The sequence below is a fragment of the Narcine bancroftii genome, chromosome 3 (assembly GCF_036971445.1).
Source record: "Narcine bancroftii isolate sNarBan1 chromosome 3, sNarBan1.hap1, whole genome shotgun sequence".
NCBI classification, from domain to species: domain Eukaryota; kingdom Metazoa; phylum Chordata; class Chondrichthyes; order Torpediniformes; family Narcinidae; genus Narcine; species Narcine bancroftii.
In genome coordinates this window covers 8,871,319-8,897,097 of record NC_091471.1, presented here as the reverse complement: position 1 = coordinate 8,897,097, position 25,779 = coordinate 8,871,319, and the positions used below count along the sequence as shown (strand labels likewise).

General features: G+C 44.7%; 1 protein-coding gene across 1 annotated transcript in view; it reads left to right on the top strand.

The window, feature by feature from the left end:
* The first annotated feature begins 3,537 nt into the window (after nucleotides 1-3,537).
* The window catches only part of pcgf1 (polycomb group ring finger 1), a 59,139-nt gene continuing 36,897 nt past the window's right edge, over nucleotides 3,538-25,779 (top strand). Inside the window, exons 1-2 of the mRNA XM_069923485.1 lie at nucleotides 3,538-3,645; nucleotides 12,107-12,212. Coding sequence (XP_069779586.1) covers nucleotides 3,559-3,645; nucleotides 12,107-12,212 — 193 coding nt within the window. The 5' untranslated portion in view covers nucleotides 3,538-3,558. The remainder of the gene's footprint in view (nucleotides 3,646-12,106; nucleotides 12,213-25,779) is intronic.

Genomic DNA, 25,779 nt, shown 5'->3' with positions numbered 1-25,779 from the left:
TGAAGTCCAGGCAACATCCAAGTAAATCTTCTCTGCACTCTTTCCATCTTACTGATATCTTTCCTGTAGTTTGGTGATCAAAACTGCACATCATACACCAAATTTGGCCTCATCAATGTCTTATACAACTTTAACATAACATCCCAACTCATGTACTCAATACTTTGATTTATGAAGGCCAATATGCCAAAGGCTCTCTTTACAACCCTATCCAGGGAATTATATATCTGTATTCCAGCCAGTAAACATTTAATAGTACATGTTCAATAAAGCATTGGACATTATCCAAAATCTTCTCCAATTTTTTAGAAAGTAGAGATATTGGTGTAAATACATAAACGTGTTGGAAAAACTCAGCAGGTGCAGTGGCCTCCAAAGGAGGCAAAGATTTCTAACTAATCCTTCTGGCCTGAGTACAAGGTATGAGCAAAAACCAGGCAGATGTCTGAAATAAAAAGGTAGGGCAGAGGTTCTCAATCTTCTTTCCACTCACATACCACCATAGGTGCTCTGTAGTTATTAAGGGATTATTTAAGGTGATATGTGAGTGGGTGGAAAGAAAAAGGTTGAGAACCACTAAAGTGGGGGAGAAGGAAAGAAGGCGCAGGTGGAGGAGCGCAGACCAACAAGCAAGGAAACATAGGGATCGGAGGGCAAGACAGAAAAAAGAGAGAATTGATTGGGGAAGGGGGGGCTCAGTGGAGGAAAGCTAAGGGACTTCATGGATGGCATAGTGACCAGTGCAACACCTTCACAGTGCCAGCAATCGGGGACTGGGTTTGAATCCCATGCAAGGGGCCTGTATGTTCTCCCTGTATCTGCATGGGTTTTCCTCGGGGTTTCCGGTTTCGTCCCACTGTTCAAAAAGGACTGGGGGTGTAAGTCAACTGGGTGCAAATTAGTCAGCACGGACTCGTGGGCTGAAATGGCCTGTTACTGTGCAGTATGTATAAAAGGAGACAAGAGAGTGAGACAAGGATTGGAGAGCTGGAGGAAAGGAGATTGGGATAGGTAGTGAGAGAGCTAATAGAAACCAGAGAATTTGATCTTGATGCCATTTAGAATTGCCATCTGGAGATGCTGGTATGTTCAAATGCTGGTATAAACTTCAAAGTTCCCTCAAGTGCTAGCCCCAGGATTGGTCCTCAGGTGTGTGAAGCGGCACAGGGGTCGGTGCTAGGCTAGGAATCGTTCACAAGATTCATTAATGATTTGGAAGAAGGGACCAATATATGCTTTCAAGATCGCTGGTGACACCAAATACAGTGGAAGAGCAAATAATGCTGAGGATGTGGAGAATCTGCAGAGAGATTGTGTGAGTGGGCGAGGGTCTGGCTAATCGAGTACAATGTTGGTAAATTGAGAGAAGAGAAAATTGACGATCAGATTACACTGGACAATTAAGATTTTGCTTCCTGAACACTTTTGGGTGTAATTTATGGATTTTGGACTGATGGTCATGAAAATCACTTTAGAATTTTTCTATCATGTAGCTTTTTTAAAAAAGATATAACCTATTCTTGTGATTTCCTGTCATATTTTAAGTTTACTAGTATATTGCCCACAAAGCAAGCTGTTTTGGTCAGTCCAAGCATGCCTGGGCATGCAGGTGCTCTGCAAATACTGTCTTAAATATGGAATGCATTTAAAGATGTTGCAGAAAATTTTCTTGGCATCTACAGAGCTGATTGACAATATGCTTCAATATACAAAACCATACAAAGTGTCATTGAAAATTCATTTTCTGCATTCACATTTGAACTTCATCCCTGCTGATCTTGGTGCAGTCAGTGATGAAAATGGTGAAAGGCTTCACCAGGACATTGCGACCATGGAAAAACAGTATCAGGCAACTGAAATCCATCAATGCTGGCCGACATTGTTGAACACTGACATGAGAGGCATCAAATGTTGAGTTCAAATGAAAATCAGTGGCGAAACATTTTTAGGTCAGTTGAACTAACACAATCATTATGCGATTAAACATGCCAAACTCAATAAGTTAATTTCATGTTTCTCTAACTTCCTATGTGATGCAGCAAATCTGAAATGATCAATTAATAAAATTTGTTGAACAGTGTCATTATTTAAAAGGGGAATGTTTACAGCATGCTATGATCCAAAGAGACTTGGGGTGCTTGTGCATGGGGGGGGAGATGCAAGAGAATAACAAGAAGGCAAGTAAAATGCAGGCCTTCATTGCCTGAAGGCTTACATTTAAGTGCAGGGAGTGTAGCCCTCAGACATTTTGGTGTTCAGTTTGGCATCAGATTTCGCATTTGGCGATGGACATGGCACGTAATTCATTATAATTTTCATTAAATATAATAAATATTAAGCATTGATTAAAATTGTTTCTTTGAGCAGAGAGATAAGCTACAACAATTTATTCACTTATTAAGCAGTGAGGAGTGGCACTTCGGGCTGTCTTGCAGGAGCCTGCACTCAGGACAGTGGCTGTTGCTCTATCATGTCAAGCTGCCAATATGGCACTATGGGCGCTGGAGGTTTACCAGCGATAACTGTGTAAATGAGTCAATGGGACCAGGAGTCAGGGGAAAACCGGGTAGAGGAGGCCAAGGCAGGTGGAGGGAAGGGAGTGTCAGAGGGGGACTGGGAGCAGAGGGTGATGGGAATTATGAGGGGATCAGTGTCTGGTCCCCAGACAACCTGCCTCTGCTACCCTGAAACAGTTCAGCAACAAGATCCTTCCCACTGTCCTCCCACCGTCCACTTACTCACTGCCAGGGTGCCCAACATACAGGTATGAGGGAGCGCGATTGAGTTTTCATTGCCGAATCTGATGGGAAAAATGGGACACGTGGTGGTGATTGACCTGGTGGTGGGTCAAAGTCGAGCATTAGTGGAAGATGGGGAGTGGGGATGAGTGGGCCGGCACTGTACGTGAAGATGTCATTACGGGAGATCATGTGGTTTAGTTGCCTTTTTAAGGCAGGTGAGATGGAACAGTGTCGGCACTGCTTTGCATTGTGGGTAAAATGCTGACATTTCTCTTGCTGTGCCCCATGTTAAGAATTCTGCTCCGGCAGCACTGCACCCTTGTCAGACTCATATCTTCCGGGCTCCGAGGTTTCAGCCGACTCAGCCTTAATCCATCACTGCACACCAGCCGGCACAAAGTTCTGCTCTCGCTGCTACCATCAGGAATGAGTGCCAAAAGACTCACCCCATCAGGTTCAGGAACAGCTGTCGCCCCCTGTCAAATATTGATATTTGTTCTCTCTGTCTAGGTTGTTCACATGTATATGTATCTTCCTGAGTACAGTTTTTGCATTCCCATTAAGTGATAATTCTGCCTGGTCCAAAAGGAAAAGAATCTCAAGGTTGTATGTAATCTGACAATAAATCCTAATTCCAACATTCCCACCTTCTTTCCTAACTTAGCTCCACAATAGGGACTTGCACCATTCGTGGCCTTGTATCAACCCTTTCTCCCTGTTCTGTTCCTTCCGGATTACCAGGTCATCAGTGCGCTTCACCTCCGACGCGAGCCCTGCGTGATGACGTAAGGGCTTGTGCACTGGGTGACGCAGCGCGATGGCGGTTGACGCTCCGATGGCGAACGCGATGCGGCTCCGGAACCAGCTACAAACCGTCTACAAGCTGGACCCGCTCCGAAACGAGGTACGGAATGTGGGGGAGGAGGCCGGACGGAGACGAGGCGGGTGTTCGGAATGAAACGCGGCCGGGGATTTACCTCGCCATCGGCCGAGGGTGGGGGGCGTTCATCGCGCTCCCTCCCGCCATGTTGGTGAACTGACGAGGTTGTGTTCGTCAAACTGCGCATGCGTCGTTACCATGGCTACGGAGAGCGTTCTGATGCGGAAGGGCCCTGCAAATGGGCGCATGCGTGTGGTGACCCACTTGGCACATTGTTTTATGGCCTGCTATCCTTGTAATTTGCCTGGTTTCAAACCTGCTGCACGTCTTGTTATAAATTAATTAAATATCCCTAAATGCAAGAAAATACCTCTAAAATGGTGGCCAACCTCATCACCTCTGGTCACCTTCCCTCCACAGCCACTGTTCATTCTCTCCCACCCCTGCTCCCATTGCCCTTTTCTACCTTCTACTCAAGATACATAAACCCAACCAGCAGGGCAGACCCATTGTTTCCATCTGCTCCTGCCCCATTGAACTAGTTTCATCCTACCTTGACTCTATCTGTTCTCTCCTGGTCCAATCCCTCCCCACCTACATCACGACAACTCATATGCCCTCCATCTCCTCAGTGACTTCAGATTCCCCAAACCAGACCACCTCATCTTCATGAAGGATGCCCAATCCCTTTATATCTCTATATCCCCCACCCCCCCCCCCACCCCCGCACAGAAGGTCTGAAAGCACTTCATTTCTTCCCGGACCAAAGACCCAAACAGTCACCCTCTACCACTACCCTCCTCTTCCTGGCAGAACGTCCTCACTCTAAACAACATCTCCTTTAACTCATCCCACTTCCTCCAAATCAAAGGAGTAGCCATGCATGCCCACATAGGTCCCAGCTACGCCTGCCTGTTTGTGGGCTTTGTGGAGTAATCCATGCTGTAAACCTACACGGGCAAGATGCCACAACTCTTTCTCTAGTATATTGATGTCTACATAGGAGCTACACATGTCTACACATGTACACATGTCTACACATCCAACACATTTTCTGCCAGAATTTCTGGCACTTACTGCACGATCCCACCAGCAGACACATTTTTCCTTCTCCCCTCTCGGCCTTCTGCAGGGATCACTGCAATTTCCCTCGTGCATTCATCCCTCCTCACCCATTGCACCCCCGGTACCTTCCCCTGTGCCCACAGGAGTACAACACTTGCGCCCACACCTCCTACCTTACCACGATTTGGGTCCTCAAACAGACCTTCTATGTTAAGCAACACTTAACTTGTACATCCAGAGGACTTATTTACTGCATCTAGTCCTCTGTGGCATTCTCAACTTTGGAGAGACCGGTCGCAGATTGGGACATTGCTTCAATCAGCACCCCTGCTCCATTTGCAACCACAGCGACCTCCCATTGGCCAAACATTTCAATTCTGAGTCACATTCTACCACCCCCCCCCCCCCCCCCCGACCACCTGCAGATTGGAGTAACAACAGCTTATTTTCCGCCTGCGCACACTCCAGTCAGATGGCATTAATGTTGTCTTTACTGGCTTCCACTAAACCTGCTTGCCTTTTCTTTCCCCTCCCCCTCTTCCTGTTTTTCCAGCTCCTCCATCCACCCTCCTACTCTTTTGTTCAGATGCTTGCCAGTGTAGTTTGATAAAGGGCTCAAGCCCGAAACATCGGTTATTTATCTTTAAATTTGCTCCATAAAGGACCCTGTTTGACCTGCTGAGCTCCTCCAGCATTTTGTGTTTTTACTTCAACAACAATGTCTACAGAATTTTGTGATTTACTTCTAAAATGGTGGGGGTTGATGCAGTTTTGGTCAAGAAAGACATCAATAAGATTGAAAGAGTGCAGAGGAGATTTACAAGGATGTTGTGAAACCCGAAAGCCTGCTTTGATTGTAGTCAAAACACAAAAATGCAAGAGAAACTCAGCCGGTCTTGCAGCATCCATAGTAGGTAAAGATATATTACCGACATTTTGGGACTGATTACTTACTCAAGGTATGAGGAAGGAAGTATAGGTTTACCCCATTTTACGAATGCGTGAATTACAAAAATTTGCTTTTTTGAAGAAAGGCCATGTTCGCTTTTACGAAAATAGCCCCCAATAGTAGTGAGTGGGTCTTTGCTTTACGCGATTTCGGTTTATGAAAGGTTTTATAGGAATGCTTTAGTTTCGTAAAGCAGGGTATATTCATACTGGCTTTGGAGGTGGTTCACAGGACAGGTTATGGACAGAGTGCAAGTCAGTGGAGCTAGGCTGAATAATAGTTTGGCACAGACTAGAAGGGCCTGTTTCTGTGCTGCAATGCGTTAATGTTTTTTTTATGCCATCCCCTGTCATTCCCCTCATTTCAAACCGGGTGTATGTCTTGTTATAAATTAATTTCAAAGTGCCTGGATGCAAGAAAATACCTCTAAAATAGTGGGAATTGGTGCAATTTTGGTTTGGGAAGATCAATAAGATTGAAAGTGCAGAGGAGATTTGCAAGGATGTTGTGAAACATGGAAGTCTGCAGATGCAGTGATTGTAATCAAAACTCAGCTGGTCTCATATTGTCCATAGGAGGTAAAGATGTATTACTGACATTTTGGGCCTGATCCTTCAAGGTAGTCAGAGATAAGAGGCTTACTTTATGAGGAGAGATTGAGCTGTCTGGGACTGTCATACATTAGTGACCAATATCTAGTAGGAACCCATAGATTAGCACAGTGGTTAGTTTAGTAAGTTAGCGCAATGTTTTTACAGCGCTAGAGACGCAGATTCTAATCTGGAACCGTCTAAGGAGTTATACGTTCTCCCATGTAGGTTTCCTCTAGGGGCTTAAGTTTCCTTCCACCCTTCAAAAAAAACACCAGGATTTTAAGAATATTTGGAGGGCACTGGTTCGTGGGCAGGAAGGCTCCGTTACTGAACTGTATGTCTAAAAGATACCCACACTTCATTCTCACACACATCATTGATAGGAATCCCTTGTCCTCACTTTCACTCCCAACTTCTTCCACACTCAATGGGCTATTCTCTTACAAAGTCACTACCAAATACATCTTCCCTCTAACTCTCAGGATTCTATACGGACTGTTAGCTTCGGTCTTATTGTTTTACTTTTCCATCTCCACCACAACACTCACTCTTCTTGATCAGTTGGGAAGGTGGGCCAAGGAGAGGCAAATGGAATTTAACTCTGAATTTGAACAGCTCTTCGACCCTTGATGTTCTGCCGACCTACATATTCCTACCAAAATAAAAGAAAAATAAATCCTTCCTTCCTTGTAGCCCTCTGTTTTTCTTTTATCCATATCCCTGTCTAAACACCTCCAATGTTTCGGCCTCCACCACCACCCACTGGGGGTGTTCCAGGCACCCACAACTCTGTTTTTTTAAATTACCCCAATGTCTCCCCTAAACATTCTTCCCTTCTCTTTGTACAGATGTCCTCTAGTGTTTGCTACCCCTGCCCTGGGAAAGAGGTGCTGGCTGTCTACCTCATCTCTGATTCATGTAGACCTCTATTAAGTCACCTCTTATTCTTCTTCACCCCAAAGAGAAACGTCCCAGCTTTGCTTACCTTATTTTCCAATCCAGGCAACATCCTGATAGATTGCTTCTGCACCCTCTCCATAGCTTCTACATCCTTCCTATAATGAGGTGACCAGAACTGAACACAATATTCTAAGTGTGGTCTCACCAGAGCTTGAACTCATGTGTGAAGTATTGCAATTTGCACCAGACCAAATTCACCTGGATGTTGCCAGGAATTAATATGTTGAGTTATAGGGAGAGGTTGAATATACTGGGTCTTTATTCCCTAAATGAAGGGGAGCTGAGGAAGGGTCTCAGAGGTTTATAAAATTATGAGTGGCATGGATAAACTGAATACAGTAAAGTCCCCATTATCCAGCACCTATGGGGATCGTGGGTGTCAGATATGTGAATTTTCCGGTTGACTGAGACTTACTCTTCCAATGCCTAACTAATACAATTGTATTAAGGATACTCCATTTAAAATTCAAAATATAGTGCAAAATGTGAAGTAAGTTGAGAAAAAATAAGTATTGTAATCTTTAATTATGTAAAGTTCTCCTTAAGCTAATTCTCGTATCTTACAAAATTTAAATTCTAAGCTCCATCGCTGGCACTATAACAGGATTGCGCTAGCTGCTATGCTGCTGTCTTAATTAACCCCTTCCATTTGCACTGACTCCCCTTGGTGCAACCTGACTTAACTCCACACCATTGACCCATTCAGGCCCTCGGTGGAACCCGACTCACCTCCACGCCAGTGTCTCAGTCAGGCCATGGGTGGAACCCAACTCACCTCCACACCGGTGTCTTGGTCAGACCCTCAGCTTAGCCCGATTTTCCTCCATGCCGGTTTCCTGGTCAGGCTCTCGGTGTATCCCTTCAGCCACTCGAGCCAATACCACCTAATTAACCTACATTGGGAGGAAACTGGAGTACCCAGAAGAATCTCACGCAAACACGGGAGAACTTATGAACTCCTTACAGATAGCAATGGATTTGAAACCTGGCCGCTGGCACTGCAATAACATTGCGCTAACCGCTATGCTAACTGTGCCACCACTATTGCAACATTTCAGAAAAATTTGATGGATACATGGATAGGATGAGCTTAGAGGAATATGGTTCAAAAACAGGTAGGTGGGTCTAGTGTGGGTGGGACATTTTGATAGGCATGTCCATGTTGGTCTAAAAGGTCTGTTTTCACACTTTAGTTCTTTGACGTGAATGTATGCCCTGTACTGCAGCTGACGTGGACTTACCCCCCTCCATAAATCTTCGTCCGCGAAGCCAAGCCAAAGATATACAATAATTGGGCAAAATAGTTTTTCTTTTTGGAATAGTACATAAACAGTGGGAATTGGTAGCCAAGGCAGGGGAATGCCCTTCTTGCAGAATGGGGGTTGTCAGGGAACCCAGCAGTATCCCTGATGACTTCTGAACTCCAGAGGCAGAGGAGGTGATAGACAGGAGTTACAGGGATACTATCACATCTAGGAGGCAGGAGGAGGGTAGATAGGTGACAATCAGGAGAGAGAAAGGGAACAGGCAGGCAATGCAGGGCACCACTCAATAACAAATATGCTATTTTGGATACTGTTGGTGGAGGTGGAGGGGGGGGAAACAACCTACCAGACACAAGCAACGGTGATCAGGTCTCTGGCATGGAGTCTGGTCCTGTAGCTAAGAAGGGAAGGGAGGAGAAGAGGTGAGCTGTAGTGATAGGGGATTCCATAGTTAGAGGGACAGAAAGGAGTTTCTGTGGAAGAGATCGAGTTCATGCCATTCTCGGGAGAAAGGATGAAGAGTCAGATGTCATGGTCCATGTAGGGACCAATAACGTGAGTAGGAAGGATGAGGAGGTCCTGAAAGGAGAGTTCAGGGAGTTAGGCGCTAGGTTGAAGAACAGGACCTCCAGTGTAGAGATCTCAGGTTTGCTACCCATGCCATGTGCTAGTGAAGTTAGAAATAGAAGGATAATGCAGCTTAACACATGGTTAAAGACATGGTGCAGGAGGAAAAAGTTTCAGGTTTCTGGTTCATTGGGCTCTCTTCCAGGGAAGGTGGGACTTGTTCGATGGGAGGGGGACTAATTTCCTTGCAGGAAAGTTTGCTAGTGCTGCTCCGGGAGTTTTATACTAGATTTGCAGAGGGATTGGAAGCAGAGTGCCAGAACAGATAGAGGAGTGGAGGAGGGAAAAGATGATGGTGAAAGTTGCCTGCTCCGTTAGAAGTCAACGGGTTGCACTTGCTGCAAATTTTCTAAAGTGCATCTATTTCAATGCAACGAGTATTGTAGGAAAGGCAGGTGAGCTTAGAGCATGGATTGGCATGTGGAATTATGACATTGTGGCTTTTAACGAAACTTAGTTTCAGGAAGGGTAGGTCTGGCAGCTCGATGTTCCAGGTTTCCATTGTTTTAGATGCATTGGTGGGGGGGTGGGGGGGTGGGAATGAAAGAGGGAGGAGTGGCATTGCTCATCAGGGAAAATATCACAGCTGTGCTCGGGCAGGACTGACCAGAGGACTCATCTACTCAGGCTATATGGGTGGAGCTGAGGAACGGAAAAGGTATGACCATTCTTATGTGGTTGTATTGTAGTGTGCCCAATAGTCAATGAGAATTGGAGGAGCAAATCAGTAGAGAGATAGCAGACCGCTGCAGGAAACATAAGGGTATGATAGTAGAGGATTTTAATTTTCCACATATTGACTGGGACTCCCATACTGGTAAAAGCTGGATGGCTTGGAGTTTGTCAAATGTGTTTGGGAAATCAATATTTCGAGGTACCAATAGGGAGAATGCAATACCGGATCTCCTTTTAGGGAACAAGACAGAACAGGTGACAGAAGTATGTGAAGGGGAGCATTTTGGGTCCAGTGATCATAATGCCATTAGTTTTAAGTTAATTATGGAGAAGGATAGGTCTGGGCCTCAGGGTGAGCTTCTAAATTGGAGAAAGGGTGATAGTGAAGAAATGAGAGCAGATCTAGAATGTGTGGATTGGGATCAGTTTTTTTCTGGAAAGGATGTGTGAGGTAAGTGGAGGGAGGACCTTCAAAAGTGAGATTTTGAGAGTACAGAGTTTGTATGTTCCTGTCAGGATTAAGGCAAAATTAACAGGCAGAGGGAACCTTGGTTTTCGAGAGATATTGGGGATCTGGTTTGGAAGAAGAAAGAGGTGTAGAGCAGGTAGAGGGAACACGGAGCAGATAAGGTACTTGAGGAGAATAAAATATGCAAGAAAAAAATGTGGAAACCTTTTAAAAAAACTACATGAAGTTGCTTTGGCAGAAAACATGAAGGAAAATTCTCAGGGTTTTTGCAGGTATATTAAGAGCAAAAGGATAGTAAAGGACAAAATTGGTCCCCTTGAAGATCAGAGTAGTCGGCTATGTATGGTGCCAAAATTGATGGGCAAGATCTTAAATGTGTTTTTTTTTCATCAGAATTCACTCAGGAAACAGGCACAGTTGTGGGAAGTAAGGAAAACAAGCAGTGATGTCATGGAACCTATACAGTTAAAATGCTTGCTGTCTTAAAGCAAATAAGAGTGGGTAAATCCCCAGGGCCTGACAAGATACTCCCTCAGATCTTGAGGGAGAAATTGCAAGGACTCTGGCAGAAATATTTAAAATGTCCTTAGCCATGAGTGTGGTGCCGGAGAATTGGAGGGTAGCTCATGTTCTTCCGTTATTTAAAAAAAAAGGCTCCAAAAGTAACCCTGGAAATTATAAGCTGGTGAGTAGTAGGTAAATTATTTGAAGGTGTTCTAAAAGATTAGATCTACATTTACTTGTGCGCAGTTTGGGTCACCTAACTGCAGGAAAGATATCAATAAGATAGAAAGAGTGCAGAGAAGATTTACTAGGATGTGGCCTGGACTTCAGGAACTGAGTTACAGGGAAAGATTAAACAGGTTAGGACTTTATTCCCTGGAGCGTAGAAGAATGAGGGGAGATTTGAAAGAGGTATTTAAACTTATGAGGGGAATAGACAGAGTAAATGCTGATAGGCTTTTTCCACTGAGGGTAGGTGAAAAACAAACCAGAGGACATGGGGAAACATGAGGGGAACTTCTTTACACAGAGAGTTGTGGGTGTGGAATGAGATGCCAGTTGAGGTGGTGAATGCAGGCTCAATTTTAACATTTAAGAAGGATTTGGACAGGTACATGGATGGGATATGTATGGATGGGTATGGAGTGAGTGCAGATTAGTGGGACTAGGCAAAAAGGCACAGACTAGAATGGGCAAAGGGGCCTGTTTCTGTGCTGTAGTGTTCTATAGTTTTATAAATATTATATCCACTTTTTAAAAATCAGCTGCAAGTTTGTTATGTTTGCAGATGTCAATGAAGTCATGTTGGGGAGCTGAACATCAGCAAGAGGTAGTGGTGGAAGCAGATTCAATAGCATTGAAGAGGCTTCCAGATGCATGAATAAACAAGCCATAGAAGGATGTGCAAGCAGCAGAGTTTTAGTTTAATTTGGGCATCATTCAGTGCAGACACTGTGGGCCAAAGGGCCTGTTCCTATGCGATATTCTCTATAAAGATTCTGTGCTCCATAAATGAAGCTGTTCGTCGTGGGTAATTTGTTCCTTTTTCAGAGCCACACATGTTTTTCTGTTCCCTTTTGGAAGATACAACTGAATTGGCACCATGTGTAAACTCCCCTGTTTAGGCAGTGCGGCCAGGATGCAATCTCTCACTGCAAACTTGAGTTTAAATCTCATCTCTCCATCTTTTTAATCAAAACTTGCATCTGTGCTTCCTGCCATCTGACCCTTCTGCCACAAAGATTTCTGGCATACATTTTCCCTATTTGTTGTTAAAAAAAAACTATTAACAATTAAGTATCATCGTGAGAAGGTGTTGACACCAGCCTCTGATACGATCGGTTGCGTGACTAGTGGGCCTGTGCTTTATCGTTGGCAGGAAGAAGTAAAAGTGAAGATTAAAGACCTGAACGAGCATATCGTTTGTTATCTCTGTGCTGGCTACTTCATAGATGCAACCACGATCACAGAGTGTTTACATACATGTGAGTTTTTTTTTGAAGAGCAATTTTCTTTCGTGCGCGATGCTGACTTGCAGGACCTCAACATTAAAGGGTGTATATCGAACTTTCATGGAATGTTGGCTGGAAATCCAAGAGACAGGGAGGAGTCGTAGATGCAAAGGATCCTTCTGCTCGGCTCTCCAATGAGGGTGACTATGACGGCACTTACCGGGCACATCACCTGGTCGATGTTAAGCTGTAGATCCTTGACTCCCGTTCTTGAGATGCTGGTCTGAATCCTCTCCTTGTGCAGAATAGAAATGTTCTTGTAGTCAACATTGTGCACCACACAACCTTTTTGATAATTTCTCCCCCTTTCCTTCTATTTTGTTTCTCTCTTGTGCCTTCATGCCTTCTCATTCCCCACCTGTGCTGACCAGATAACCTTTAGATTACGGAATTTATATGACATCATAGTCAGTAGTAGTGTAACACAAAAGTGCTGGTGACATCTCCGAGGATCCGTCCTGGAGCCTCCATGTTGATGCAATCACAAAGAAGGCTTGCCCACGGCTATAATTTGTGAGGTTCTCAGGAGGCTCGGTATGTCACCGAAGACCCTCGAAATTTCTGCAGGTGTACTGTGGAGAGCATTTTGGCTGGTTGCATCACTGCTTTGTATGGAAGCGCCAACTCTCAGGTCGAGACTAAACCCCAAAGGCTTGTTAACTCAGCCTGCGACATCACAGGCACTAGACCACTCCATCAATGACATCTACATGAGGCGGGGTCTTAAAAAAGCAGCCTCTATCCTCAAAGACCCCACCACCCAGGCCGTGCTCTCTTCACTCTGTTATCATCGGGAAAAAAGGTTCAGGAGCCTAAGGACGAGCCCTCAGCGGCACAAGGACGGCTTCTTCCCCACTGCCATTAGATTCCTGAATAATCAATGAACTGCAGTCACTGCCTGACATTTCATGCTCGATTATTGTTATTTTTGTTTTATTTTTCTAGTAATTTCGTAAGATCGTTTATAATATGAACGCTTACACTGTGAGGCTGTTGCAAAAAAATGAATCTCATGACTTGTTCATGACAATAAAATCCTGATTCTAATTCTGGTGAGACTCGGGAAGTCGCTCAACATCCATAGGAAGTGAAAAGCAGACGATGTGTCAGGCCTGAGCTCTGTTCCATTCCTGTTGAAGGGCTCAGGCCCGAAATGTTGTCTGCCTTTTATTTCCTGTAGATGCTGCGTTACCTGCTGAGTTTCTCCTGCACCAGACCCCAGCATCTGCAGATTTTCTTGTTTAACCCTACAGTCAGTGATAATTTTGTTGTTTTGTTCAGTTTGTCCTCTGAGATGTCCTGCTCTCAGCAGTCTTGGAGTTGACAATGAAGTTTTATAGTGCCTTGGATTCTGGGCAGGTCCCGGCAGACTTGAAGACAGCAATTGTCACGCCACTTTTTAAGAAGGGATGTAGGCAGAAGACTGGAAATTATCGACCAATTAGCTTGACGTCTGTAGTTGGAAAAATGCTTGAAGCCGTCATAAAGATGAAATAGTGAAACGTTTGGAACGTAAGGGTTCAATCAGGTAGACGCAGCGTGGTTTTAGAAAGGGAAGATCTTGTTTGACAAACTTGTTAGGATTCTTTGAGGATATAATGGGTGCGGTGGATAGAGGGGAACAGGTTGATGTTGTATATTTGGATTTCCAGGTGCCGCACAAGAGACTTCTCAGTAAGTTACAGGAAAGTGGAGTCCGGGGACTTATTGGCCTGGATTGAAAATTGGTTGTCTGACAGGAGGCAGAGAGTCGGGATAAATGGGAGTTTTTCAGGTTGGTAGAGAGTGGTAAGTGGGGTGCCGCAGGGGTGTTAGGCCCACAACTGTTCATCATTTACATTGATGACTTGGAGGAGAGGACAAAATGTGATGTAGCCAAGTTTGCGGATGACACCAAATTGAGTGGAAGAGCAAATTGTTATGAGGATGTGGAGAGTCTGCAGAGGGAGAGAGTTAAGCTGGATGAGTGGGCAAAGGTCTGGCAGATGGAGTACAATGTTAGTCAGTGTGAGGTGATCCACTTTGGCAAAAATAAAAGAGCTGAATATTATTGAAAGGGTGAAAAACTACAGCATGCTGTTGTGCAGAGGGACTTGGGAGGGCTTGTGCATGAATCGCAAAACGTTAGGTTGCAGGTGCAGCAGGTTATTAAGAAGGCAAATGGAATGTTGGCCTTCATCGCTCGAGGAATTGAATTCAGGAGTAGGGAGGTCATGTTGCAACTGTATAAGGTACTGGTGAGACCGCACCTGGAGTACTGTGTCCAGTTCTGGTCTCCATATTTGAGGAAGGATATACTGGCTTTGGAGATGGTCCAGAGGAGGTTTACTAGGTTGATCCCTGGGATGAAGGGGTTGACTTATGATGAAAGATTAAATCATCTTGGATTGTATTCGCTCGAGTTCAGAAGAATGAGAGGAGATCTTATAGAAACATATAGGATTATGAAGGGTATGGATAGGATAGATGGAGGAAGGTTTTTTGAGCTGGCCAGGGAAACTAAAATGAGAGGACACAGTCTCAAGATTCGGGGAAGTAGATTTAGGACAGAGATGAGGAAAAATAGTTTTTCCCAGAGAGTGGTGAATGTTTGGAATTCTCTAACCAGGGAAGTGGTTGAGGCTGCTTCATTAAACATATTTAAAATTCGGTTAGATAAATTTTTACATGATAAAGGAATTAGGGGATATGGGGAGAAGGCAGGTAGGTGGAGTTAGGTCATAAATTAGATTAGCCATGATCTTATTGAATGGCGGAGCAGGCTCGATGGGTCATTTTTGGCCTACTCCTGTTCCTACCTCCTATGTTCCTATGGCCTCCTGAGGATGTTTCTAAACCCAAACAACCTTGTCTCCCTTCATTTTACTTTACTTGGCACTGCAATCTGCAAATCTCTGGGATGTTCTTGATGTGAAATGTTAGTCAGTTGAGTAATTCCTTTCAAGCTAATGCCTCAACCTTAGTTATGACCATTCATACATACGACTGAAAAAAGTGTACTGTATGAATTAAAAAATAAATAAAGAAAGAAATACCCTTGGCCGTACATCCACCAGAGCTAACGGCTGCGTGCGTATGATATCCCAGCATTGTGTACATCACAACATCTCTCTCAGTTCTCAGGATAAAATAATGCTGTACAGGTATGGTGGGCTGTCAGGAGAACACGGGGCAGTGGGATCAATGTGGGATCTGATAGTGGGCTGTCAGGAGAACATGGGACGGTGGAATCAGTTTGTGGACATAGTGGGCTGTCAGGAGATCACGGGGTAGAGGGATCAGTGTGGGGACTGATAGTGGGCTGTCAGGAGAACACGGGGCAGTGGGATCAGTATGTGGACTGATAGTGGGCTGTCAGGAGAACAAGGGGCAGTGGGATCAGTATGTGGACTGATAGTGGGCTGTCAGGAGAACACGGGGCAGTGGGATCAGGGTGGGGATTGATAGTGGGCTGTCAGGAGAACACGGGGCAGTGGGATCAGTATGTGGACTGATAGTGGGCTGTCAGGAGAACATGGGGCAGTGGGATCAGGGTGGGGACTGATAGTGGGATGTCAGGAGAACACGGGGCAGTGGGATCAGTATGTGGACTGATAGTGGGCTGTCAGGAGAACATGGGGCAGTGGGATCAGGGTGGGGACTGATAGTGGGCTGTCAGGAGAACATGGGACAGTGGGATCAGTATGTGGACTGATAGTGGGCTGTCAGGAGAACACGGGGCAGTGGGATCAGGGTGGGGACTGATAGGACGGGACAGTGGGATCAGTGTGGGGGCTGATAGCGTGCTGTTGGAAGAGAGCAGGGCATTGGGATCAGTTGGGGACTATATGCCATGTGAACATACATCCAACTTGCATCCCTTTTGAAAATCTGACCAGTCGGTCAGAATGGAACTTTGACATATGTCAAGGAGTGTCTGTCTAATATAAAGCCTCTTTTCTAGTCCAAGGGTAAACCTGAGCTCCAATCATCCATCACCCTCCTTGGCCTCTGGTTCTGAAACCCCGAGGTGGTTAGGAAGCTGTCAGCACTTGAGGTCCTTTGTGAGTTCTGCCCACCATCAGCACCTTGATGAATCGCAGTTTCCACACCGGCTTCCTGGCAGCCAGCCACCAGTGGTTTGGTGTGAGGTCTTTGTCCATTTCTGTGGTCATTACCTTGTCGGTCCTGTTATGGAGGAAGGAGAAATGGGGCATTTCTCTGGTTCTGGTGCCATGCACCCGCCCATTGCCTCCCCAGAGCATTCAACCCTCTAGGTCTGGCCTGCTGAGTGTGAGTGCTGCCATTTCTGGCACAGACACCCCTTGGGTTCTCTGAGCTTTTCAAAGAAAAAGCCACCATCTGCCCAATTCTATAGGTAGTTTAAACCTGTACGGGGCCATTGGGCAGTAGGACCCTGCAGAGGAGCACTGAAATATCACCTTACCACTCCATTCTAGGGTCTGCAGCAGCGCTGCCATCTTGACCTCTATGTACATCAAGGGTGAATTAGGAAATAATGTCCAGTTGTGAGATAGTTGAAAATAATTGCTGTTGATTCAACCTGCAAGAGATGGAAGTGAATGTCCATGACGTTCCGTCATTGGCCTCCAATGTTAATATCCCTGTTGAGCACAAAACTTTCACACAGACCTTTTAAAGAAACTTTCTGTGAATTAATTAATATCTGCTCCATATGTGAACTTAACCTCATGCAATAAATACAGTTGGTATTTGTGTCTCAGCTGTAACATTGTAAATCTTAATGCAATTGTGACTTTTATTCCTGCACTTAAAACTCCATTTTTTTTGAAGAAGGGATGGCTGAAGCAGATTTTGGGAGTGTGGTTGTGAAATTTAATCAATGACTCCATGGTGGATTGTAAAAGTTCCTGTAGAGAGAGTGCTGGGCGATCAGACAAACGGAAATATGGAGGGGAGTGGGAGAGAAGAGGCGATGGTACATGACTTTGTATCAGGAGGAGAAAGCAGCTGGGATTCTTTACAGATGATATTCTAAACAGAACATTGCATGATCAAATTAAACACAGCACTTGCTAATGTAACGCATGCATCAGTATAGACTAGTACTACACAGGAACAGTTCACATGTCTGAACTGTACGTGATGCCAAATTAAGCTAAAATTCTGCTGCTTTCATGTGTCACACATCCCTCTTGGAAATTCTTGTAAGAAAAAGGGTTATCGGTGTAAGTTATAAAAGGGTTAGATTGTTGTGGTAAATACACAAGTGCTGGAGAAACTCAGCAGGTCCCGCAATTTCCATAGGAAGCAAAGATGTATATACAAGCAATCCCGGGTTACAAACGTCTGACTTATGGGCAACTCGTACTTACAGACAAATTGTGCCCCCAATTGGTACATGCGCATAATGTTATCTCACAAATGGCCCTTCCAGTTTGCAAGACATTGATGGAACGAGAGTAAGGGTTAACTTTTAATTATGATCTTTGTTTTTCTATCTAAACAGTTTTAAGAAGTTTCTTTAATTTTTTTTATAGTACATGCGTCGCTTCACGTCCACAATACATTCTGTGAAATATGACTTGAACATGTGTGAACACCATATCATATACAGTACTTTATTTTATTTGTAATAATCCCCACACTGGATCAGTGTGGGGACCAACACGGGGCTGTGGGCAGAGAATGGGGCAGTGGGATCAGTGTGGGGGCCAACATGAGGCTGTGGGCTGAAAGCAGGGCAGAGGGATGAGTGTGTGGATCATCACGGGGCTGTGGGGCGAGAGCAGGGTAGTGGGATCAGTGTGGGGGCCGACACGGGGCTGTGGGCAGAGAGCGACACAGTGAGATCAGTATGGCGGCTGACATGGGGCTGTGGGCAGAAAGCAGTGCAGTGGGATCAGAGCGGAGGCCAACACAGGGCTGTGGGCAGAAACCAGTGCAGTGGGATCAGAGAGGAGGCCAACACGGGGCTGTGGGCAGAAAGCAGTGCAGTGGGACTGATACAGGGAAGTGGGGAGAGAGTGGGGCAGTGGGATAAGTGTGGGGACTGACATGGGTTGGTGGGGGGTGGGGGGAGAGCAGGACAGAAGAATCAGTTTGGGTATGCAATTTCCTATAGCTAGCGATCACTTTTTTTTAAGTTGCTGCGGGCTTGCTCGCGGAAACTGAATAATTATGGGACCACAGACGTATATGCAATCGGACGTTACCCGAACGTACATTTGTCTAATTGACGCTAAATATTATAGACAGATGTAGGAACAGATCTCGTTTGTAACCCGTGGACTGCCTGTAACTAACGTTTTGAGCCGAAGAACTCTTAACTAAGGTATGAGCAAAAGATAGGAAGGTGCCTGAATAAAAAGGTGGGGGGAGGAAGGAGAAAAGGGCAGAGGGAAAAGCCCAGGGCACAGCCAAGTGCTATAAGTGGACATGGATTGGAGGGCAGGAGACAAAAAGCTGAGAATTGATTGGGGGAGGCTCTGAAAACAGGGCTGGAGGAAAAGAGAGATGGGGATAGAGAGAGAGTGGTGTTGGTGGGGGGGGGGGGGGGTAATAACAGAAACCAGAGAAGATGACGTTAATGTCATCTGGTTGGAGGGTCCCCAGACGGAAGATGAGGTTATGTTTTTCTCAAATGCTCTTAAACACTGCATTCCTACCTGTTTTACCCTGTTCCAGCTTCTATCACTCTGTGTGATTTTTAGAAAAAAAAACTCGCCTCACATGTACTCTAAACTCTTTCCCCCCCCCACCACCTTTAAGCACATGGCCTCTGGTGTTTGACAGTCGTACCTTGGGGATAAGGATTTGGACTGTCCACTCTATCCTTGATCCTTGTAGTTTTCTAATCTCCTTAAAGTCTGCTCGGGTTGAATGCAACACACATCGTTCTGAAAAAACTCAGCAGGTCACACAGCATCCATAGGAGGAAAAGGGGAACCAATGTTTAGAGCCTGATGCAGGGCCCAGGCCCGAAACGTTGTTTACCCTTTACTTGGTATGGATGCTGCGTGACCTGCTGAGTTTACTATCTCTGTCTGGTATCTCAATACAGATCGCCTTCTGTCACTATACCTGCTTCCTTGCATTCTCAGTGTAAAATGATTAGCCATAAAGCACCATTGCCGTGGCAACCATTCCTATGTGATGAGTACCTCCAGGATTATTGAGCTCTGAGTCCTGGCTCATGTCCAGTAGAACGAGGGTTTGGTTGAGGCTGCGAGGGGTCCTTATTAACCTAGCCCTGTACAAAGAACATTGTGGGCAGGGTGAAGAGGAAATCCTTGCTGGCTGAGGTTGTAGAGGTGCTGCAGTAACTCAGAAAGTGGGATACCTGTAGAGTCTTTACACCCATGCCACATTCATTGGAGATCTCCTCTCTTTCAGGCCAATAGAACATTTCCCTATAAAGAAGTTTACTGGGTATGCCTCCATGTTTGTGGCCCAGAATTAGACCTTTTGACCTCCCTTGGTTTAACAACTCTTTTCTCCAGCCTTGAACGCAGTGGCTGGGCCACCTCTTAATTAATGCAATCTCGCCCACTGTTCAGCGACTTTGTGCGAAGCTAGGAAGGGCAAAGACCATCAGTTCATCACCATTCCATCCCCTCCCTTCACCCTGTTTGCTGATGTGCCCTCCCTCCCTTATTACCTCTGGGCCTATGGGACTGTGCTCCTCCCTAGCTCCTTCCCCCTTGCATTATTTGCTTTGGGCGCCTGACTACATTTTGCTCATTCCTTCATGATAGACTCAAGCCGGAAACGTTGGTTTTGTATCTTTATCTTTGCTACACAAGGGCAGCATAGTTAGCGAGGCGGTTAGCGCAACGCTGTTTCAGTATCACTGACCGGGACTGGGGTTCAAATCTGGTGCTCTCTGTAAGGAGTTTGTACATTCTCCCCGTGTCTGCCTGAGTTTTCCCCAGATGCTCCAGTTTCCTCTCACTGTTCAAAAGCTCATTGTGGGTTGTTGGTCAATTGGGTGTAATTGGGCGGCACAGGTTGTGGTTCAAAGGGCCTATTACCGTGCTGTATGTCAAAATTAAATTGGTAAATGAGGTTTGACCTTCTGAATTTCCCCAGTTTTGTTTTTAATTCCCTTCCAATAACACCGATGGAGCAGTGATCTCTAGTCAATTGGTTGTAACAGAGCCCAGCATGAGGAAAGAGACCTTGTTTTTCCACTTTTCACACCACTGCTGGAATGCTCTGGGAGCTGGAGATCCAGGCAAGCCTGCTTGCCAAGTCAATTCCACTCTCTTGACACCAGAGATCAGATTACTCCTCCCACATTCCATGTATCTGGAGTTTGATTCTCCTTCACCTCCCAAATGTCCAGTTTAGTTTTCCTCCCTTTTTAAGAAAGTCTTCTGAAAATGTAAGGTGCATAAGTTCAAGGAAATACCAAGCTTTTTATTGGCAAATAGATAGGTTTATAAATGTACAAGATGATGAGAGATGTGGTAAACCTAGAACATTACAGCACTGTACAGGCCCTTTGGCCCACGATGTACCTGTGTAAATCTCCACAACAATCTTATTGTTCCCTACCTCACTCCCATAATCCTCTAAGTTTTCTTACATCTACATGCCTATCAAAGAGTCTTTTAAATGTCCTTATTGTACCAGCCTCCGCCACCATCCCTATCAATTCATTCCAGATATCCACCATTGTCTGTGATTTCAAATCAAAATATTACCTCTAATACAGAATAGGCTCTTCCAGAGAAGTCAGAGATGGTTGTAGATGGTTTGTATTCTGCTTGGACATCAGTGACCAGTAGTGATCCTCAGGGGTCCGTTCTAACCTGGATGAGGAAGTGGAAGAGCGGGATGATGTTTGCAGATGAATGTAAATGGGTAGCATTGTGGATGGTGTGGAGGGTCACCAGAAGTTATAAAACAGAGCTTGGCTGAGAAGTGACAGATGGTTTAACACAAAAGTGGGTAATTTATGTAGGTCAAATTTGAAGGCAGAATACAATGGGAAGACTCTGAGCATTGTGGAAGAACTGGGAGATCTTGGGGTCCATGTCCATAGGGCACTCAAAGCAGCTGCACAGGTTGATAGTGTTGTTAAGAAGGCGTACAGTGAATTCACTTTCATTAACCATGGGATGAAGAATAAGAACTATTAAATAATGTTGCAGCTGTACAAGACCTTAGATCCCACTTGGAATATTGTGTTCTATTCTGGTCACCTCACTACAGGAAGGATGTGGATGCAGAAGAGATTTACAAGGAAACTCCCTGGATTGGAGAGCATGCCTTATGAAGATAGGTCAAGTGAACTTAGTCTTTTCTTCTTGGAGCCACAAAGGATGAGCGGTAACCTGATAGATGTCACCTTATAGAAGCATTGATCATGTGGATGGCCAGAGACGTTTTCCCAGAGCTGAAATGGCTAATTATCCCAGGGGGGATAGTTTTAAGGTATTTGGGAGTGAGTACAAGGGGGGGATGTAAGAGGTACATTTTTCACACAGAGAGTGGTGGGTACATGGAAAGTGCTGTCGGTAACGTTGGTGGAGGCAAGTACAATAGGGTCTTTTAAGAGACTATTAGGTACATGGAACTGAGATAATGGAGGGTTATGTAGTAGGCAGTTGTTAGAGTTGGTTATTAGGTTGGCACAACACTGCGGCCCAAGGGCCTGTACTATCCTTTAGATTTCTATGCTCTATGATGGCTCCCTTAAACTTTCCTACACTCACCTTGAACAGATGTGCTGTTGTCACCCTGGGAAAAAGTTGCTGTCTGAATTTATGCTTCACATAACCTTGTATTCCTCTATTAAATTTCCTCTCTTCCTTTGGTGCTACAAAGAGAAAAGCCTGAGCTTGGTCAACCTTGCAGTCACGGTCTTTTTCCCAGGGCAGTGGAGTCTAAAACCTGAGGGCACAGGTTCAAGTTGAGATACAAAGGAGATTTGATTTTTCCACACGGCGGGTAAATATCTAGAATGAGCTGGTGGTGGGGGCAGATACAGTGAAAACATTTAAAGTTGTTTGAACAGGTACTGGGATATGGGCCTAGGCTATGGAATGAGAGTAGAGTTGGCATGGTCAAGATGGTCCAAAGGGTTTCTTTGTATATGGCTAAATGACTGTAAAACAAGCATTGATTAGAAGTTTATTGTCAGAGACAATGAATAATGCACATAGAACCAGAGAACATTATAGCGCAGAATAACCCCTTCTAGTCTGTGCCAAACTTTTATTCTGCCTAGTCCCACTGAGCTGCGCCCAGTCCATATCCCTCCATACCCCCCCATTCATGTACCTGCCCAAATTTTTCTTAAAGGATAAAATTAAGCCTGCATTCACCACTTCAGCTCATTTCACACTCCCACCACACTGTGTGAAGAAATTACTGCTAATGTTCCCCCAGAACTTATCCCCTTTCACCTGTAACCCATGTTCTCTCACCTAACTTCAGTGGAAAAAGCCTGCTTGCATTTACTCAATCTATACCACTCATAATTCTCTATGATATCTCCCCTCATTCTTCTCCGCTCCAGGGAATAAAGTCCTAATCTGATTAACCTTTCCCTGTATCTCAGTTCCTCAAATCCTGGCAACATTCTAGTAAATCTTCTCTGCACTCTTTAATCTTATTGATATCTTTCCTGTAGTCAGGAGACCACAACTGCGCACAATACTCCAAATTTGGCCTCACCGATATCTTGTACAACTTTACCATAACATCCCTATACTCAATATTTGATATACGAAGGCCAATGTGCGTAAAGCTATTTACGACCCTATCTACCTGTGACGCCACTTTCAAGGAATTCTTCTGTTCTACCAAACTCTGTGCCATACCATTTACCATATATGTTCTTTCTTGGTTTGTACTTCCAAAATGCAACACCTCATACTTGTCTGAATTAAGTTCCAGATACCATTTTTCAACCCAATTTTCTAGCTGGTCCAGATCCATCTGCAAGCTTTGAAAGCCTTCCTTGCTGTCCACTGCACCTAGTATCATCTGCAAATTTGCTGATCAAATTTATTACATTATCATCCAAAATATGGATATAGATGAGAAACAGCAATGGACCCAGCACATATCTTTGAGTTACACCACTAGTCAAAGGCCTCCAGTCTGAGAAGCTGAGAACCACTCTCTGGCCTCCCCCATATAGTCAATGTTAAATCCAAATTTACTACCTCACCATGAATACTAAGTAACTGAATCTTCCTGACTAACATCCCATTTGGAACCTTGTCAAAGACCTCACTAAAGTCCATGCAGACTTCACTTCAACTTTCCTGGGAACTTCCTCAAAAAGTGTTATGAGATTTTTTAAACACCACCTACCATGCACAAAGCTATGCTGACTATCCCAAATCAGTCCCTGGCTAGCCAAATACTTGAATATCCTATCTCATTGAACACCTTCCAATAACTTACCTATTACTGACCAACCTCTAATTTCCAGAGTTATTTTTGGAGTCTTTTTTTTTAAACAAGGGAACAATGTTTCCAATCCTCCGGCACCTTACCCCTGGCTCAGGACATTTTAAATATATCTGTCAGGGTCCCGCAATTTCTACACGTCTCCCTCAAGGTCGGAGGGAATAGTGGTATCCATCTTTATTTGCTTTAGGACAGGAAGCACTTCCTCCTCCTTGATCTGTATAGGTTCCATATGCACTGAAATTCTTGTTGCAGCTGAACAGGTACTTCATTTTTCAAAAAAAACCTACAATAGTAAGCATTAAATTAAATTGTAAAAGAGATCGTTAATACAAAAGATAGACTGATGTGCTGGTCTCTAATTTTTAACCGTTGGTGGTGATTATTTTACCATTGGCAGCCCAAGCCATGGTATCTGGAGCCCCTTCTAACCCCATCTGTCTCTCTATCTTGTCCTCCCACAATGGCTCATGAAATTGCTCCTGTTAACGAGTTTCCCTTGATGTTACAGAAATGCTGGATGGTGGATCTTTTTTAATAGAGATGGCATGATGCTGTGACCCATTTATGATTCCAATGGTTTAGTGCAAAAGATGTGTGGGCCTCAGAAGCCAAATCCACTGTTCTGGGGGGGGGGGGGGGGGTGGGGAGATGACACTCCCAAGCCTCTCATGACTGACATTTTAGAATGATGAGTTTATTTTCTTACACAGAAGTGCAATGCACATGTGCATGAAGTTCTTGCCTGCTGCAGCCACATAACGTATACGTATTAATTTTGTGGACCAATTTTTAAGGTAAAATTTAGGGGGGGGGTTGACTATTACACGCGTACTACTTTTGACCACGATAAGTGCCTACGTTGTTTGAGACATCAGCAGCTTAGATGGGCATGCGGCCAGCCTGGAACAGGTGGTAAGTCCATGTGAGGGTGTCAGGAGCTCGGATGGGTGGCGGCCGGGGCGAGAGTCCACCTTCGGGGCCCCGGAAGCTCTAGTGGGTGAGCATCCAGGGCCAAAAATGGAGCAGGGGGTAGTGGGGAAGGGGGGGGGGGGTGGGTGGTTCAATGTTTACGCACGATATATGGAAAATACCTGATTTTGGAGCCAAAAATAGGGCATCAACTTTTACATGGTATTGACTATTACATGCGTCGGTAGGTAAGATGCACCAACTACAATAGAGACGTTAAATTACCCCATATGGAAAGAGATTATAAACATAAAGGATTGATATGTGGTGGGCTGAACCACGCTATATAAATATGTCTATTTCAGTGCAAGATCAATTAGGAATGAGGGAGATGAACTTAGAGCATGGATTTGGAAGGTGTTATGGCTGTGACAGAAATTTGGCTGAATCAAGGATGTTGTTGTCATAGGAAACCAAGTGACCAGTGGAGTTTGGCAGGGATTTGTTCTGGGGCCCCTAATTTTTATAAATGATCTGGATGAAGAAGTAGAGGGATGGGTCAGTAAGTTTGCAGATGATACGAAGGTTGGAGGTGTAGACACTGTTGAAGTTTGTCGTAGGTTACAAGAGGATATAGACAGGATGCAGAGTTGTGCATAAAAGTGCCAGATGGAGTTCAATCTGGATAAATATGAGGTGATGGAATTTGGAAGGTCAAACTTGAAGGCAGAGTATTTGGTGAAAGTTAGAATACTTAATAGTGTGAGTGTGAAAGAACAGAGGGACCTTGGGGTCCAAATCTATAGATCTATCAAGGTCACCATGCAGGTTTATAGGACAGTTAAGAAAGCATGTGGGATGCTGGGCTTCATTAATCAGGAGTTGCAAGATAATGTTGCTCCTCTACAAATCTCTAGTGAGACCACATCTAATATATATTTGTGTATGTCTGTCTGTTTGTCTGTTCTCCATGCAAATCAATATGGAGCGCTCTAGAAATGTCCAAGGAGGTTCAGTAGGGGTAACATTTGATGCTGAGTGTCATGACCACATTGAAGGTCATGTGGAGTTCAAAAGTCTTTTTTGACCAGCTTGCACTGATGTGCATTCCTGTTTATTATACACGTATTTACTAGCATTGACTTGCATTACTGTTTTCTATAATTGATGCTTAAGGTCATATGAAGTTCAAAACAATTGAACTTGCACCAGGGACATCTCCATTAGTGCTGTGCAT